The sequence below is a fragment of the Drosophila teissieri genome, chromosome X (assembly GCF_016746235.2).
Source record: "Drosophila teissieri strain GT53w chromosome X, Prin_Dtei_1.1, whole genome shotgun sequence".
Taxonomy (NCBI): domain Eukaryota; kingdom Metazoa; phylum Arthropoda; class Insecta; order Diptera; family Drosophilidae; genus Drosophila; species Drosophila teissieri.
Window position 1 is genome coordinate 6116452 of NC_053034.1, and position 18232 is coordinate 6134683.

General features: G+C 46.0%; 2 protein-coding genes across 21 annotated transcripts in view; both read left to right on the forward strand.

Annotated features, from left to right (window-relative positions):
- LOC122623255 (basement membrane-specific heparan sulfate proteoglycan core protein) overlaps nucleotides 1–4923 on the forward strand; it is a 76205-nt gene extending 71282 nt beyond the window's left edge. For all 18 annotated transcript variants that reach the window (XM_043802282.1, XM_043802284.1, XM_043802300.1 and 15 more), the window contains 5 exons: nucleotides 7–932; nucleotides 1002–1702; nucleotides 1762–2178; nucleotides 2245–2392; nucleotides 4157–4923. In XM_043802282.1, coding sequence (XP_043658217.1) covers nucleotides 7–932; nucleotides 1002–1702; nucleotides 1762–2178; nucleotides 2245–2392; nucleotides 4157–4199 — 2235 coding nt within the window. In that variant the 3' untranslated portion in view covers nucleotides 4200–4923. The remainder of the gene's footprint in view (nucleotides 1–6; nucleotides 933–1001; nucleotides 1703–1761; nucleotides 2179–2244; nucleotides 2393–4156) is intronic.
- Nucleotides 4924–5347: 424 nt separating this feature from the next.
- The window catches only part of LOC122623826 (interference hedgehog), a 28001-nt gene continuing 15116 nt past the window's right edge, over nucleotides 5348–18232 (forward strand). For 2 of the 3 annotated variants that reach the window (XM_043803171.1, XM_043803173.1), the window contains exons 1-2: nucleotides 5348–5494; nucleotides 6037–6137. The gene's annotated coding sequence lies outside the window, so the exon portion shown is untranslated. Of the gene's footprint in view, nucleotides 5588–6036; nucleotides 6138–18232 lie in introns of all 3 variants that reach the window. The other variant, XM_043803172.1, reaches the window with a different exon arrangement.

Genomic DNA, 18232 nt, shown 5'->3' on the forward strand with positions numbered 1-18232 from the left:
TTTTAGGAGAAGCTGTCGCTGGACAGTGTGCAGGCCAACGACGCCGGTACGTACATTTGCACCGCCGCATACGGCGATGGCGAGACGGTGGACTTCCTCAACATCCTGGTTGTGAGAGGGGCGATTCCGCAGTTCCGGCAAGAACCCCGCAGCTACATGAGCTTCCCCACGCTGCCAAACTCTTCGTTTAAGTTCAACTTCGAGCTGACATTCCGGCCGGAAACAAGCGACGGTCTCCTGCTGTTCAACGGACAAACCCGCGGAAGTGGCGACTACATCGCACTATCGCTCAAGGATCGCTATGCGGAGTTCCGGTTTGATTTTGGTGGCAAGCCGATGCTGGTGCGAGCTGAGGAGCCACTGGCGCTGAATGAGTGGCACACGGTCCGCGTAAGTCGCTTCAAGAGGGATGGATACATCCAGGTGGACGAACAACATCCGGTGGCCTTCCCCACCCTGCAGCAGATACCGCAACTGGATCTGATCGAAGATCTGTATATTGGCGGAGTGCCCAACTGGGAGCTCCTGCCCGCCGATGCTGTTAGCCAGCAAGTTGGCTTTGTGGGCTGCATCAGTCGCTTAACCCTGCAAGGACGCACCGTGGAACTGATCCGGGAGGCCAAGTTCAAAGAGGGCATCACCGACTGCCGGCCATGTGAGCAAGGCCCTTGCCAAAATAAGGGCGTCTGTTTGGAGAGCCAGACTGAGCAGGCCTACACCTGCATTTGCCAGCAGGGATGGACTGGTAGGGATTGTGCCATTGAGGGCACCCAGTGTACGCCCGGAGTCTGTGGCGCCGGACGCTGCGAGAATACGGAGAACGACATGGAGTGCCTGTGCCCGCTGAACCGATCCGGAGATCGATGCCAGTATAATGAGATCTTGAACGAACACAGTCTCAACTTTAAGGGCAACAGCTTTGCGGCCTATGGGTGAGCAATCATCAACTCAAGAAGAAAGTAATATCTTTATTAAATGCTGACAATTTCTTCATTTCGCAGAACTCCCAAAGTCACCAAAGTCAACATCACGCTCTCCGTGCGTCCGTCAAGTTTGGAGGACTCCGTGATTTTGTATACGGCAGAATCCACTTTGCCCAGCGGCGATTACCTGGCACTGGTACTACGCGGTGGCCACGCGGAGCTCTTAATTAATACGGCGGCTCGTTTGGATCCTGTGGTGGTGCGATCTGCGGAGCCACTGCCCCTGAACCGCTGGACAAGAATCGAGATCAGACGTCGCCTGGGCGAAGGAATCCTTCGAGTGGGCGACGGACCAGAGCGAAAGGCCAAGGCCCCAGGTTCCGATCGAATTTTGTCCCTTAAAACCCACCTCTATGTGGGCGGCTACGATCGCTCCACGGTCAAGGTCAACCGGGACGTGAACATCACTAAGGGCTTCGATGGCTGCATCTCCAGGCTTTACAACTTCCAAAAACCTGTTAATCTCCTAGCTGACATCAAGGATGCGGCAAATATCCAGAGTTGTGGGGAGACAAATATGATAGAAGGCGACGAGGATTCCGACAACGAGCCACCAGTTCCGCCTCCAGCTCCAGCTGTTCACGAGAACGAGCTTCAACCATATGCGATGGCACCGTGTGCCAGCGATCCGTGTGAAAACGGAGGAATCTGCAGTGAACAAGAGGACGTGGCCGTATGCGCCTGTCCTTTCGGATTCAGTGGCAAACACTGTCAGGAGCGTAAGTCCAATACAGTTGGGGAGCAAGGCCATCTAAACCTCATCTCAATCCAATTGCAGACCTTCAACTGGGCTTCAATGCTTCGTTCCGAGGCGATGGGTACGTTGAGCTGAATCGAAGCCACTTCCAACCCGCTTTGGAGCAGTCCTACACTTCCATTGGCATCGTCTTCACCACCAACAAGCCGAACGGTCTGCTGTTCTGGTGGGGCCAAAATGCTGGAGAGGAGTATACCGGACAGGACTTCATAGCCGCCGCGGTGGTGGACGGCTATGTGGAGTACTCGATGAGGCTCGATGGCGAGGAGGCGGTGATCCGGAACAGCGATATCCGCGTGGACAACGGGGACCGACACATTGTGATCGCTAAGCGGGACGAAAACACCGCCATGCTAGAGGTCGATCGCATGCTGCATTCGGGTGAAACTCGACCCACCAGCACAAGGGCGATGAAGCTGCCGGGCAATGTTTTTGTCGGTAAGTGTCCTTACATTTGAGGCATACCAATACTGTGTTCATCATTTCCTTTCGTTCGTTTTTCAGGTGGCGCTCCTGACATCGAGGTGTTTACGGGTAACCGATACAAGCACAATTTGAACGGCTGCATAGTGGTCGTCGAGGGCGAAACTGTGGGCCAAATTAATCTTAGTTCTGCTGCCGTTAACGGAGTGAATGCCAACGTCTGTCCCGCGTAAGTAAGCCTAAATCTAAGTTAAATCCCCGGTGAAAAAATTCCTAGCTTTCGCCACTTATTCATCCACTGCCTGCGATTAGTCTATGGAGTCCCTCTAGCCTCGTGCACCACGAGATCGGCACTGATGTAGTTATGGACAGCCACGTGACCGGCAAGGATCTCAGTTTCTTCGACGAGCTGGATCAACCACCACCGGTGCATATCCTATATCCGCGTCCCAAAATCAACGACTTTCCCACCAACAAGGCCTCTCGACTGGCACTACCGCTATCCCTTGCCATATCGATACTGCTCTTGAGTTGTCGGCTATCGGCTATATCCTTGTGTCTATTGCCCGCTCCCAGCTAAGCTAGTCTTGCCAGGGTTGCAACGGAAATGACATCGAATCGTGAGGCGAAATCCGTAATCGCCATCAGTTGAATGTGGCAACTGTACCCCTTACTTAAACATAAAAGGACTTTTGTTCCATTTTTGTTAACCTAAAAGAAGGGCGGCTATGACAATTCTCAAGTCCATGTGGCAATATAATATTTGAGCTGTTTTAGCTAGATTATTTAGAGCCCAAAACCTACTATTTTTAAAATTAATGTGGATTCAACTTATAATGTTTTAAATTACAATGAAATCTGTGTAGAGATGTATCTGCATATAGAAAGTGTTTAATTACAAGCAGTACAATATTTAAATCCGTTTGAATATCTCTTACTTTTTGTAAGTTGTTCCTTTTTGAACTATAGAACAAGTGTCATAGCTGCATATCCTAATCCATTTACAATATAGTCAAATACATTCGAAAGTGTTACCATTGGAATTATCGTGCCATATCATTGCAGAATATCATGTTATATTATACAAAGTATATTAGAAGGGCAGCCGGATAAAGGAAATAGATAATCGACTATTTTAAGCTATCATAAAGGATATTAAATACATAAGCGTTTTTTTTCCTAGGCAAATAGTTAGCACTGAATCATACATACATATGCGGAGTTTACACATATGGTATTGTTACAGATCCTATCTCGTATTAGCCAATTCTAGCTGGATGGTACTTGTTTCGTAGCCAAGCTCAGGTCACACAACTCTAAAGCTACATATATATTTGGTCACATCCGAAAACCAGTTATCTATAGGTTGAAAACTCTTGCATAGATAGGTAGTTCACAGGTAGTAAACACATCCTATAGGAAAAACCCCTAAAGCGGATATCTGTGCAATCTATCCTCAGATAATACGGTAGCTCTAGCTCAATGTACTCGAAACGTATTCTGCTTTGTGACCATATCTATAAACTCTATTATTCTTGTTACCAATAAGATTAGGGGATAGTTTGTTTCAGTTTGTCACGGGGAGAATCCCAATATACTACATAGGACAGTTATATGATAACATTTATTTACCCGATCTCAAAAATTGACTTCGTTATTATTTGATGTAGCTGTGTATTATCCAAGTTTATTAGCTAGGTGTTCTTATAAAGATGAATTGTTCTAGGATGCGTAGTTGTCCAATTATTATTATATAAATGTCATGTAAGAAGTTATGTGTATTTTAATTTCAATTGACATTGAGTGTACGAAGAAAACCAAGGTTCTTCTTCGCAGTGAGGCAAAGTCTGAAAATTGAGTTTGGCGAGGCTTTTATTAAATATATTTATTTATTTCATATTTATTTTGGTTAATATTTCGATCTTTGAATTAAGAGTTTTTATTTTCCTTATTTATTTATATTTTCTTTCGTTTCTTCATTTTATTTAATTAGTGAGAACGATCCACTGGGAGGAACCGAACCGCCAGTCGTCTGAGGACACAACAAACAACCGAAACTAGCTTTTTAATTAAACATTAACAAATGAAACAAAACGAACAACAATTTTTATATATACAACATATGAATAAGCCCAAGAAAATCCACAAAAAATTGAATATTATATCACTTACACATAATACATAAAAACCAAAAAAAAAAAAACAACAAAAAAGAAAAAGAAAAGAGAAACGATCACTTCAACTACAATTGCTTCTTCGATCCTTAAGTCTAGGTTAAAGATTGTAGCAAGGAAAAAAGCGAATATCACAAACATTTATTTAACAAAAACGCCATGCAAGAAGTGAAACGAAACAGATACAATAATGCAGTTAATGCAAATAATACAGATACAGATAAAGTCTAGAACCCTAAGAACTTACTAACTAACTCGAGCAACAACAACGCATACTAGCCAACTGCAACCACAAAAAACCACAATAGTGAAGGCATTTTAATTATAATTTTAGTCTCTAGCTTATACCTATATGACTACGACTCTTTTTTTTGCGAGCCCAGTGTAAAAAGTTGGAGATCGAAAATTGGCCCTACACACACACACACACATACACACACAAGACCACGTTATTGATTATAAACCAATTGATAATATACATATAATTATAAATGAATTACTAAGAATGCAACTATTGTGAACGAGCGAGAACCGTTGAGTGGATAAATGCAATTGCAGAAGATATATTAAAGTGAAATCAACAACAGTTTGGATGGTGTTTAATTGCGGGGAGGAGTTCTTCATTCAAGTACAGTTCATAGATCACCATTCATACACCCATGCATCATAGATCATCTTCATCACAACTGAGGAGTTCGCAGGAGAAAGGTAATTATGCTCTCAACATAACTTGTTTAAAGTGCATTTATTATATACCACGGATAAAGTATTCTTAAAACACTCATTAGTTCCGACTTTAGTTAATGTTCTTGCAGTAATTAATTTGTTATGTCAAACTAACTGTTGCAACTATTTGGCACCTGATTTCGCTTTAAAGAGTGGCCCTCTTCCGCTCTTTCTTTCCCGCTCTCTCGCTCTCCGACTCTCGCTCTCTCTGCATCCGCAGTTGGCTTTCTCGCCGTTGCCTTCGTCTTCGCCACGGCGGTTCAGCTCACTTCGCTTCGCGCCGCCGAGCAAGCAAGACGTGTGTGCGGAGAAAGAGAGCTGAGAGTGCTGAGGCTGCGAGAAAATAACAGATATATTTTGAGCTCCCGGCGCCCGCGTCGTGCTAATAACCGTTATTTGTTTACCTTTTTTTTTGGTTGTTTTAAATCCCTGTGAGTGCCGTTTGGCTGCCCTTCCAAGTGCATTCAAAAATTAGGAAGTGCAGAGAAATAGTGAGAGCGAGAGAAAGAGCAAGAGCAAGAAAAGTGCGTGTGCCAAGTTTGTTTTTATTTTTATAACGGCAACCGGCTAAAAAGGCAGCGGCGTCGCGTAGGAAACACCTAATAACTGTAAATTATGCCCTGGCGCAACATCAACACTTGCCGAATGTCCGTCGAGAAGTGATCTCCATATCCCCCCCAGATATCGAGTGTCCTACATAAGAGCCGCGGAATTCAATTCACTTTAAGCCGATGCCAATCGCCGTATTCCCGAGTGTGTGTGTGCGTGTGTGTGTGTGTGTGTGTGTGTGTGTGTGTGTTCGAAAGGCTTTGAAAATGCCATAACATTTTAATGGGTTTTCTGTTATTTGGACTGCCTTTCCTCTCGGCTCTTATTGTTCTTTTACTGCTTGCTTCTTGTGTGATGGGAAAATCGCAAGAATGCCCCGCGTCCAGTGATCAAAATCTAATCAAAATATTTACCGTTCGTTTAGCGTGCGACAAGTGGCGGAGTTTTACGTTTGTGGATTTGGATAGAGGATTTAGCTTTAGCTTCAGCTGCCCTTCGAGGTTCACCAGCCAGCAGCCAGCACAGGTGAGTTTTTCAACGGTAAATGGGCAATGGCCAATGGCCAATGGCTCGAAAGTAGTTCATCTGGTCAGTGCAGTCCGTAAATGTCGGTAAATCAGAGAAACCCCCCACCCCGGAATTACCACTGCCATATCGATCGATTCCAGTTGACAAGTTTTTCGCGATGGCCATGCGGCCATGTCCTTTTTTGGCCAACAGGCGATGGCCAATGGCCAATTGCCAATTGCCGTTACTCTTATGTGTCAGCGGGCCCCCCAACAAAGTAACAAAATCACAAAATAACAACAAGTGTTGCACATCAAATCAAGCGCGCGTACATAAACCAGAAAAGTGCACAACCAAACCTGTCATCTGAGGTGGCAGGGGTCCCCAGACCATCCTTCATTCCCCTTTTTGCTCGCTGATAACATTAATGAACTGTCTATGTGCCGTGCACCAGAATAGAACCCCAAGTTGGTTGGTGAGGGGAGGGGGGAGGTTGCACAACTACAGTGGGCCCTCTGTAACGTTGCAATCCTTATGCCGAACTATTCTTACTATCCATCTAACAATTGTCCTCTTAACTGCTCTGAATTATAAGAAGTCTATTGGTTGCATATTCACCACGGAACCACCAGTTTCTGTTTAGAGTTACGTTGTGCTAAGAAGTGCGTCTTAGCCAAGTCCACCTGTAGCTTGAGCACGCACATTTCTGTTGCCATTGGCAAGAGGCGAGCGAGCGGAATGCAACAGGCAGCTGGTCGCAGAACAAGATCATCTGGGAGAAGAGAGATACTCGTACATAGATGCATTCAGGGAACCGGACACTTGGCCAAAACCAAAACCAATACCAAAACCAAAACCAAACCAAAAGCAAAGCCAATACCAATGCCAAAACCTGAAACCGGAGAGCATTCCCACTCCCATTCCCATTTTCCTGCCCGTCCGTTCCCGCTAACAATAAATCAAAGGGCCGGGGGAAAAGCCCAACAATAAAAATCAAGCCAAGTGTCGTCGTCTCATTCTGCAGGCCAAAAAAGGGATGTTAAGGCCAAAGAGGGCCAGGCAAGGGAAGGGAGGGGAAGGGAAGGGATGGCCACAGAGAAGGGGCAAGGGAATGGGAATGGTCAGAGAGCCTTTGTCTCGTTGTTGATGGGATTTCATTATTACTTTCGATTGTGGCCCATTGAGACACAGTTCCTTTGCTCCGTCTTGTTCGTCGTCGAAAATGCAGACAAACAAAAAGGTCTCTCGGTCCAAACAAAAATAAACACGCCGAGCAGCATCATCACCATCATCACCATCATCGCCGTCATCGTTCCCATTCCCATTCCCAGTTCCAGTCCCAATCTTATAGCATCCACGTCGTCATCTTCCTGGGCTCCTTGGCTGCAACTCTAATCGCATAAGCAGATAGACCCGGCAAAGCGACAGGGCCACACTGAAAGAAGGTAGAAAATAAATAAAGCGATAAATGGAAAATAAATTTCAAAAAATTGCTTTTCAAGTGGCTCAGCAAACGAAACCCCCGCCTCCCAAAAAAAAAAAAACAGGCATCTATCTATTCGATGTGGGGTCCAGTCCAACAGACGGGTCTGGCGAGCTACCGATCCGAAACCTGGCCAAGTGTAGTCAGATCTAGCCAGGTCCTTTTCACGCGGGAATCGGGCTGTAATGAATCAATGGAAAATGGCTTAGCATAAAACGGGATAATTGGATTGGGCAGGAAGAGATCTTGATCTTGCAATCATCCAAATCCCATCGAACAGCCCACCCAGAGGATTGGATTATTTCCATTCCGCAAATGAAGAGTTTTACTCAACACTCATTACTCATTACTCATTACTCATACGCATAGTTGCAATGATCTCAGGCCCAATTTCGCATTCTCTGCGCTCGAATTTCATGGCCAAAACGATCGCGATCGATTCTCACACCCCATTAGTACTGATCCACTGATCCAGTTTCCATCCACACATCCATCCCACATTCACCATGCAACAAGCAACAAGCAACCAACCTCACAGCATCTCACATAATGAGGAGAACAGAATGCTCCGAGTGCATTCGCCACAAAATTAGACATTGACACCTTTTCCCCTTTGGGACTCCGATTTCGATTTCGTTTTCGATTGGGATTGGGATTGGGATGCCGAAACGGATTTGGTGGGTTTGGGTTTGGGTTCCGTAAAAACGGCGCATAAAAATTATTTCACGCCACACCGAAAATGGGCCCCCAAGAAATTATGATTAATGCTGAAAACATAAATTGGATTTGATTTCTGTTTGTTTGCCGCTTTCTTGCAGCTTTGTCTCGCTTTTTCTCGCTCTTTTTTCGGTGTTTTGTTGGGTTTTTGTGTCTTTGGGATTTTTTATTTTTTTTTCGTTGGTGTTGGATGCGGTGTTCACGGATACCTTTGCCCCACCACCCCCCTCTTTTTGTATTTTGTTGTATTTATTTTTTTTTTGCTAGGTAGCCGCCGCCTGTTCATTAGCACAGACTAATCATTGGAGCACAAGAGGCTGCCGTGGGGCAGGAGGCAAAAAAGATCGAGAAAGGTGGCAATCAACGTGAATGAATGAATGGCTGAACACTCTGGTCTCGACTTTGAATCTTGTGAATGAGCCTGAGACGAGGAGACGGCAACGGCATGAATGGGAGGTTTTCGGTCTTCGGTTTTTGTTCGGGCTAAAAGGGGCTATGGCTATGGCTATGGTTTCTCTCTGCCTCTTTTTTTGTGATCTTCGCTCTCCGCCAGCGGAAGTGTAATTGCAGGCTGATTTGGCCCGGGATTCCGATTCGGATTGGGAGTCATCTTAGCCCTTAGCCCCTCTTCATCTTGGCTCTTTTTATGCGGCGCCTTTGCATCACTGGGTAAATTAGCCCCGAAGAAGACAAATGAGGGCAATGAAGAGTGGGGTGGGGTACCAGTACCAGTACCAGAAGCACCGCCTAAACAGGCAGCAGCGGGGGGGTGGGGGAGCACAAAACGGAAGCGCATTACAAGCCGCCAACGTAATGTGATCACATATGTTCTTGTGAGTGATGCCACTCCCACAGATCACCGATCACCATCATCTCAGATCCCGGATCCCGAAATGCCGTCTTTAATGCAGTGAGGTGCAGTCAGTGAGTGCCAGGCACGTAGATCTTCTGCTTATCGCACTAAATACATCTGGCTGGGATTTTGACCACATCAATTGCTCTGCTTATGCGGTTTGATAGGAATGTGTATGCTACCTGGTCTGCTTTGCTAGCAGAAATGTTTGTGTGAAAGATCCTACCTAATACAACGTAAAGTTACAACGGCGACATGGAAGTTGGCTAGAAAAGTGACGATGTGGACTGCATCCAATGAGCTTGTGGCGACCAGTATCACCAGCAATCCAGAACCAACCGCAGTAGTTTGAACAGCGACAAAGACGGTAGTGCATAAACAAATGTTTCCCCCGCCCCGCCCCCTCAAGCGGAGCACTACTTATCAGCGGTGACATCGGCGTTCCGTGACAATGAGAACGGCAACAACGTTGGAGCTGATGGTCTGGGAAGAAAGAGGGAGACAGCAGACTGAGACATACAGAGACAGACTGAGATAGACTGGGACAGACAGGAAGTGGGCTATTTGCACTCCAATCCCAAAACAAGTCATAATTTTCGACAATGGGCCGCAGACGACACTACACACTACGGTTACGTGGAATTCGGCTACCACCGCCATTTCCTCCTTTATCTCATGTATCTCCGCCCTCAGGAGTTTTGATAAAGTGGCTCGTCGGCGGGACGAGAGACATTTAATAAGCGACAATTTAGCGCTGAAGTCTGATGTCTGATGTCTGACATTGACACAGGTAGAGAGAATCGCAGAGTAACAATGCCCAGGTAGGTAGCCACCTCCCCTCACTCTTCGTTCCTTCGTTCCTTCGCTGTGCCCAGTGATTCAGGAACTCCGGCAAGTGTGCTCCGAGAAAACCTGCGAGGGATGTGCGGATGTTGATATCTTCGCCGGTGATCGGCTGGAATGAGTCGTCGTCGTCTTCTGGCCTATAAAACCGATTTTAAACGGTTCACTTCAGATCGCCAGGGGACGACTGACAACGAAAATCTAGGAATATCGGATTAGGGAATATGGTGAATGAATTGTGAATGTGCTGAAGAGATGGCCTGGAAAGTCATGAAACAATTTTGAAGAATGGTTACGTACAAACCGAGAATTTTCGGTATTTTTCAATTGTAATTGTAACGTTTCTAGTCTGCTGCATAGACATTATATATATATTACAAAACCTTGCGATTGGATCGCTATCACGGTACGCTTTCGGTTGATCAATGAACCTCTATGCCTCGATGAAGCCAAAACTGTTTGATGGATTAGAGCAACGCTTTCCCCTTTTTTCCTGCGCACACCTGCTTCAAGCAGTTTTTAATTAGAGCCCTCTGCATCGAGGGGGGGAGCAAATGCGAGGGGGGCTTTTGGGGTATTTGGCTGGGATAGGCTTGGGGCCACGATGATGTATTCATTTCCCACCAGCCAACAGCTAACATCTCTGTGAAAATATTGAGTAATCGAACTGCTTCGATTTCCGACTAACTAGCCATCAAAGCATCAAAGCACTTCTATTCTCAGGGTCAGGAGCCGCCCAGGGAGGGAGGGAGGTAGGGGGGTTAGTGGGGCCAGAGGGGCCATGGCTCAGCGTGTAGTTGTCGGCATTAGGTGGGGAATAAAAGGGGTCGATCGCCAGCTGTGAATGGGGTTCGGTTCAGAGCATTTGTGAACTCAATTAAAATAGCAGACGATCGGTATTTCAACCGCTACCCCCTGATTCTTTTTTTTTTTTGTTTTTTTTTTCGATCTCGATCTCGGGGGATCCATGCAAATGCTGGAAACCGAGATTCCATCGCCGATTCGAACTTTGCACGTCGCGCAGCTCCCTGGCATGTGGTAATTAAACCTGCGTGGAAACAGGAAAACGAAACGAAACGAAATAAACATACCAGAGTGAGCAGTGAGCAGTAAGCAGTAAGATGAAGAGTATGAGACCGCGAATGAATAGACAGACATTCCTCGGCCACCGTGGGGCAATTAGAAAATGAGTTCGAAGCCAAGTCAGCGAACGCCAGCGTTCCATTCCGAGATCCAAGTTCCAAGTTCCAAGATCCGAGATCCGAGTTTTGTGATCCAAGATCGGCGCTCCATTCGCAGGCCAGGCCTCGAGTCATAGATCAGCGTTCATGATAAGCCAGATGTGGAAGTAAGTTAAGGCTCTGGAGACGCCACATGCGAACTGTGCGAACCATCTGATACCTACGAAGGCCGCTTTCCACCACCTCGGGTGCTTAGGATAATGAGTACTTGGGCATACTTGTTAAATAGGTCGATAATGGGTCATCATTCATGAAGATCATAGTCTAGTCATAGTATTCAAAAGCTTTGGGCAGGGTCATAAGCAGTCATAGCCAGGGCCGGTAATGCCCACTAACCTTCGTCTTTACTCGAAGTTTTGCCATTAAAACTGTAGGGCTGCCCACCTTGCCCAAAAATAAGTTGGTTGTAGTCTCACCAGAGGCCTTGGGAAAGTCCATTTCATATAGAGGGTGATATGTTTCTAGGCACCAAAAGGATATCAAGTTCGGCATACCCTTCAGCCGATCAAATGCACAGGGTACTACGTTTGCGGCTGCGTGAGTAGAAAGCAAGCTTTGTGAGGACGGGCAGGGGAGGGGGATCGCTTCAGCCTGGTATTTTCTTGTCTTTCTCTCGGTTTTCTTTCGTTTGATTTGATTTTTTGAAAGTCTTGCACCGGTTTAGAGAAGTGATTAGCAAAAGAGCGAATGTGTTGGCAAAATGTGTAACAGTAACAGTAACTCCGCTAACGATAACGGTACCGATATACACACTTAACCCCCCGAGCTTAACCTTTTGCACCCATTTCGAGAGTAGGAGCTCCAACAACACGCTCCAAAGGGGGAGCCCCCGGGCTAATAATGTCGTTCGCCCGAAGTCCATGTCCATTTCTCTGCTCCCCATTTTCCCTAATTGGAGGATCAATTTGCTCACTCAATCGAAACGAAGTGGGTGAAGTGGATGAAGCGGGTGAAGTGGGTGATGGTGTGGTGGGAAGTGGTGGGGAGTGAGCTAATTTGGCATCTGCAATGTGCATTGAACCGTGAACCCTGAACTACGACGATTCCGGCCAGCTGCTTCATCGGCTTCATCTCTGCACAAAGCGCGGGGCAACTCTGGCACGTTCATTCATGGAAATCGGGAAAATGGTAGCAGCGTTTTTGGAAGAGGCTCAAACGGATTTCATTCATAAACAGACGCCGCACAAAGTTCAAAACCCGGCTGAGGGGAATGGGGGGGTTAAAGGGGTCTTGTCGCCCACGTTGGAAAACCTGGAAAACCGGGGGGAGGGGGTCTTGAACTAGCTACCTGGCAACAAGAGGTAAAAGGAAGGGACAGAGATAGAGGCTGCATTCTTAACTGCTTCATTACAAACAATGTAACACAGTGGGCATTGACTAAGAAACTCCGCATCCGAATGGGAATTATATAGCTGACACAGGAGTCAAATGCCAATCGACTAGAGGTCTTGGCAATGGATTCAGAATCAAGAGCACAGAAACAATTCACTGTAGCCAAGTTCAACCGTGGGCCAGGAGAAGAAAGGTAGGCGTTCAGACAGAGATGCGGGGAGAAGCGGAAAGGGGCTCCAAACAGTGGCTGCTGCATCCGCATTTGCATAAGGGCCAGACAGAGCGAGAGGCACAGAGATACAGATAGAGATAGAGATAGAGAGACGACCCACGGTCACGTTTGTCATTTTTCCCCCTCTTTCGAGTTTAGTAGTTTGTCCCTGGTCTTTGGTTCACCTTGAAGCGCATACCAACGTTGAAGAAGCCGATGAAGAGGATGAGGCGGAGGAGAAGGAGGAGGTGGAGGAGGAGGTGCGGGTCCAGACCCAGAGCCAGGGTAACCTTTTCATCGATTGTGTCTCTGTTTGAATCCCCTGCCTCCACCGAGTTCTTTCTTCCCGTCTCGTTTCACTGGAAATCCGAACTGCATTCCAAGGCATCGCTTACCGCGATCATCGGGCATCAGAAGTTGCCAAAGCCCCTGCTTCCCGAACTCCCTTCCCCAGCTAATTGTTTCCGACTTTTGGCCAGGTACCCCACTTCGCCCCACTTCTCCCCTCTTCTGCCATTGGCATCACCTCGTTCCAGGCAGGGGAAACATTTTGTCCAACGCGTTTGCGAATGGACACTGGAAGGGATTCCTTTTAAGCCAAATAAAAACTCATTTCCGGACATCCAACAAGTCCAAGGCGAATTTGACCAATTAATAGAAGTCGCAGCACACATACAAAATATTCAAAGAAACATAACTTAACAAAGCTCACGCTTATCTGAATCAATATTTAATTGGTGAACAACACAGACGGGAGTTGAAGAGCTCAAAGCCATGTTCCAAGTGCCAGCAATGTTTGGCAGCCATAAATAATAACACAGTATTGAATAAATGATAAACAAAACTAAAAGGGTAGCAACAACTGAAGAACTGAAAGGACAGCATTGTACTATTCCCAAAATGGGCGAATCAAGCTGATGAAAGAAAAAATCCGGAGCATTCAACCCCAAAAAGTGAGAATTTCTGTTTGTACTTTAAAATTATACTTCTTTCCGCCGTACGCTTAGTTATTTTTGTTTTGCCTCCTCGTTGTTACGTGATAAAAAGATTGTTGTCCATTGATTCCGGGGCCTGATAAGAAATCCCTTGGACCCTGCGGCTTACTTGGGCGGGGGGAGTGGAAGGTTGGGGGCCTAAAAACACACACACGTACTTACGTACGTCCGTACGTCTGTCCGTCTGTCCGTCCGTCCGTTTGAGTAAATAAGCGAAACAAATAAAAACGAAAATTAAATTGGGTTTATTGCATTTCATGTGAAAGGCAAACCAAACAGAAGAAGCTGAAAACTAACCCAAAAACGATCCACGCAGTACAGTACAGTACAGTGCAGAGTACAGTACACAGTACAGTAGAGTACGGCCCGTCCCCGAACTTGTGCGTCAAATCAAAAGCGCCCAACAATGTTCCATCAACAGTCATTTAATCATTCCATCATTCAATCAAGCAGTTGGGCCACAAATGTGGGCCACTCCAGGCCGCTGATTAATCGCCGAAACCCCCTTTAAGCACTCGTACCCCTTTAACGCACCGCTAAGCTGCGTTTGCCTCAATTAAATGCCAAAATGCCAATTAATTAAAAGCCCATAACGGTAGGCAGACCGCCAGAGCGGCAGTCCCCACTCGAGCGACGCCACTGCCACTGCCGGTTGATCTAAATTACAAATTTGTCGTACCCGAAAATAGATAATATGATCTAATAAAACTGAAAGAGCGGTCGCACAACAATAAAAAAGAGCGATACAAAGGCGGAGCCGCCTCAGGTGGGCGGGGGGTGGGGCTGGGGCTGGGTGAGCGGGGGTCCATAGATGGGCGGTCTCAAATGTATCAAATGTATCACATGTGATGCGATTGTGAAGTGGTGTAGACTCAACATTGTAGAATCCGAATCTATTTGCTTGCTCCCCCTTCCCTACACCGATTTCGTAACCCTGCTCTTCTTCCGTTCCGCTTTGTTCTCCTCCTCCTCCTACTTCGTCTTCCTCTTTCTCTTCCCCACTTTCTGCCTGTGTTATTTCTGTCTGCCACGCCCCATTGCGCCTACGTGCCTGAATTTCTGCATCAATTGCATTTTTCATGGGAAACCAACTCGAGACAGAAAGGAAATCTTCACTTCTTATTGCCATTGCAACTCGCGCACCATCTTGAAGGCGGAAACACCACAACATTCTGATCACATTGGCATTTTCCATCTATGTGCATACTCAAATTAAGTGAGGTTTTATTATTCGTAAAATATCACCACTTTGCCAACTTTGTTGCCTCCCAAAATACCACTTAACCATTTACCCCCCCGTAATTTAATGTAAGACTTTTGAAAGTGATCATTAATGCGACAAAAGGCAGCTAAGCAAAAGCGGCAAAGCAAGAGTGGCACAGCAAAAGCACAAGCAATAATGACGCGTGCTTAATTGCATAATTAATTTGCATCTCTTTTTTTTGTTGATTGCACGTTTTGTTTATTTTTTGGCCAGACCAATTGAGTTGTTGTGATCTCCGAGCTTATTTTGCCAGCATAAATTTTCGACTGGCCATCGATGACGAAATCGCCGCCCGAGAAGCTTGGAGTTCAGATTTCAGATTTCAGTCGCCAATATATTTTGCGACGTCTGCCCAAAGGGAAAAGTGCGCAAAAACTCGAGCCTCGCGCATATCCCCGCATTTTTGTATGTACGGAATGGAATTGTAAGCCGACACCGCTGCACGTTCCTTTTTTCCAAGTGAGTGAGTGGGCAGATTCAGACTTCGGTTGCAGTTTTAGTTTCAGTTTCAGTTTTAAGGGGTATGATTCGGGTAATTGGGTTGCAGGCACGCCATGCCGGATTTCCCATATGAAATATGTGTGGTGTGTAGATCGGTACTAAGACTTATTTGCCTTTTTCTCTTTCTCCACAATCTTTCAATAGAGAATCGAGAGTAGAGGGTATCTGCTAGTCGCCGAGTTTGACACTTGACACTTGGCCGGCTTCTTTCCCCGCCCCTTTTGCGCCTCTTGCCGAATCGCGTGCCTTACAGCGAACCCCAAACCCGCCGCCGCCACTCCCAATATATTTCAATATTGCTCGTATCAAGTTTTATGCGCCATGCTTTATTCTCAACATTTTTTTTTGGTAATTTTATTCGCGATTTTCATTGTTGTTTCCTTGTTCTTTTGACACCGACTATTTATGCATAATTAAAATTAATGAACGTATTAAGGGAGCTTCAGGCGGGGTGAGGGGTCAAGACCACGAGGGGAAGACCAACGACCAACGACCAACAATGGGAAGTGGTGACCATTGTCTAACCCGCAGGTAATCGAAGAACTTGGCGCGCGTTTTGAATTACCCCGAACAAAAAAAAAAAGGAGGAACAGGCCAACAAAAAAGTGAGTCGAAAATTGTGACGCAAATTAAGGCGTCCCCAACTGACGAGAGGAGTTGAGTTGGCCCCACCCAGCGTATAAATGATGTCTTTAGTTCCTATTCTTGTTTACGATAGTTCATGGATTTATGCAACTGATGCGAGCTTACTCAATATTACTATTTTCGCACTCCAAGAGCCGAAATCCTTTTAGCTGGCGATCACTGTGCCCGGGAAAGCGAGGAGCAGCCGACAGAAAAAGCCACAGCCAAGAGGCAGCCAAAAGTGGGGCAGCCAAAGTTTGGATGCCACCCGGCTAGTGGCAAAATGAAAATGGGAAGTGAAGGCGAAAAGCGGCTGCCTGCTGTATGATCAAAAATTACCATGAGTTAAGGGGGAGGGGGAGCTCCACTATATACATAGGTGTGCTGCTGTGCTGTTGCCTTATTTTCTTTTCTTCAATTTTCATTTTTCTCATATTTTTTTTCATTTTTTTTCGTGCGCCGCTTGGGCGTTTTTGTCGTGCGAAAAAATAGATAATTTTTTATTCGTCTGCCCCACATGCGAGAGACTTGCATTTCCTGTTTGCTGCCAAATTAGTTGATATTTTGCCGTTGATGAATTTCATATTAATTTGCGCAATTTGCCAGCGTTGTTTTCTTCTGTGTGGGCAGAGAGGCCTAAGTGACTTGAGAAGAGACCCATTAGTCGAATGGGTGGAAGGGGGTGAGCAGGCTGGGAATGCGGTGGAAAAGCGGGGAAATCTAATCTTTGACCATTAGGGCGCCCACATGTACACTCAACTGCGATGAAAAGCGCTTGGAAAGCGGTCGCAGAAGCTTGAAATATTAAACTGACTGCGATGCACTGACAAAAAATGCCACCTCATATGCAAGCTTCTTTGTATTTAATAAATATAACACATAACAGGTGAGATTGACATGCTCTTGGGTGGATTTTTCTCGCTCTGTACGTGTAAAGGGGAATACTAGAGGAGATCGTTTGGTTTGGTAACCTCAGAGGCCGGCATTTTGGACTGGCTGCAGGGCGACATGAAAATAGAGATGGAAAAGCCCAAAAACAAAAATATCTTAATGACGGGGCAGGAATTTCCCCAAGGGGCGTGGGACAGCTGACGAATGTTTATGATAAATGGCTCGACAGGCTTGTTAGGTGAAAAACCAGAAGACCAGAAAACCAGAAGACCAGAAGACCAAAAGACCAGAATGCAGACAGCGGACAGAATTGCGCAAAAGCCAAGAAACGAAACGCAAATTGAAATTCCAAGATCAGAATCGAGGCAAAGCCAAAAAAAGAGACAACAAATTATGGCAACGCACCGCCAGGAAACAAAAGCAAAGAGTGAGACGGCGCAAAATTTAATGCAATGAAAATCAAATAAATTGCAGCGAAAAGCCGGGCCCACCAACAAAAGCAACAATGACAAAGATAGCAATCACTAAACATGGTGGGCCATAAAAACAAAAAACAACGAGGGCAGCCCAAGACAAGTATTTGAAAAATTTATAATAGGCATGCAAATGAGGGACACCGCGGGACTTTGGGGGCAATCGAAAATGGATAAGACTTGCCATGAGCCAGAAAGCAGGAATGGAAAACCAGGAATGCGACCGCACAGAGCAGGACGGGGAGAGCAAGAGCGAGAGCAAGAGCGAGAGGGAGGGATCGCAAATTGAACGATATTCAAAACTGGACTCGAGCCACCCATTGGAGCCATCTGAAGCCCCAGTTCCCCAGCCCAGATCCCAATCGCTTTTCCTGCCCCTTGGACGTACCCCTCAAATCAGGCAACGCATAAATTTTGAAGCATGCTTTGCAAGCATGCTCGCAAGACTAGTACCCTGTTAGAGAATATCCAATTCAATGTTCAAGTTTCACACCTAGTAAAAGGCATGGGAATCACTGTATCTGACCCACTTTTAGTGTGCCAAGGGGCGAGAAAACAAAAAATAATGCAAATAATGGTATGACTTGGTATTTATTAATGCTCGCAGTAGGGTAGGGTATTCGTATTCGCCTCTTTGCCACCCAAACGTAGCCCTCTTCCTTGCAGACTGTCGTTTCTTATTTTT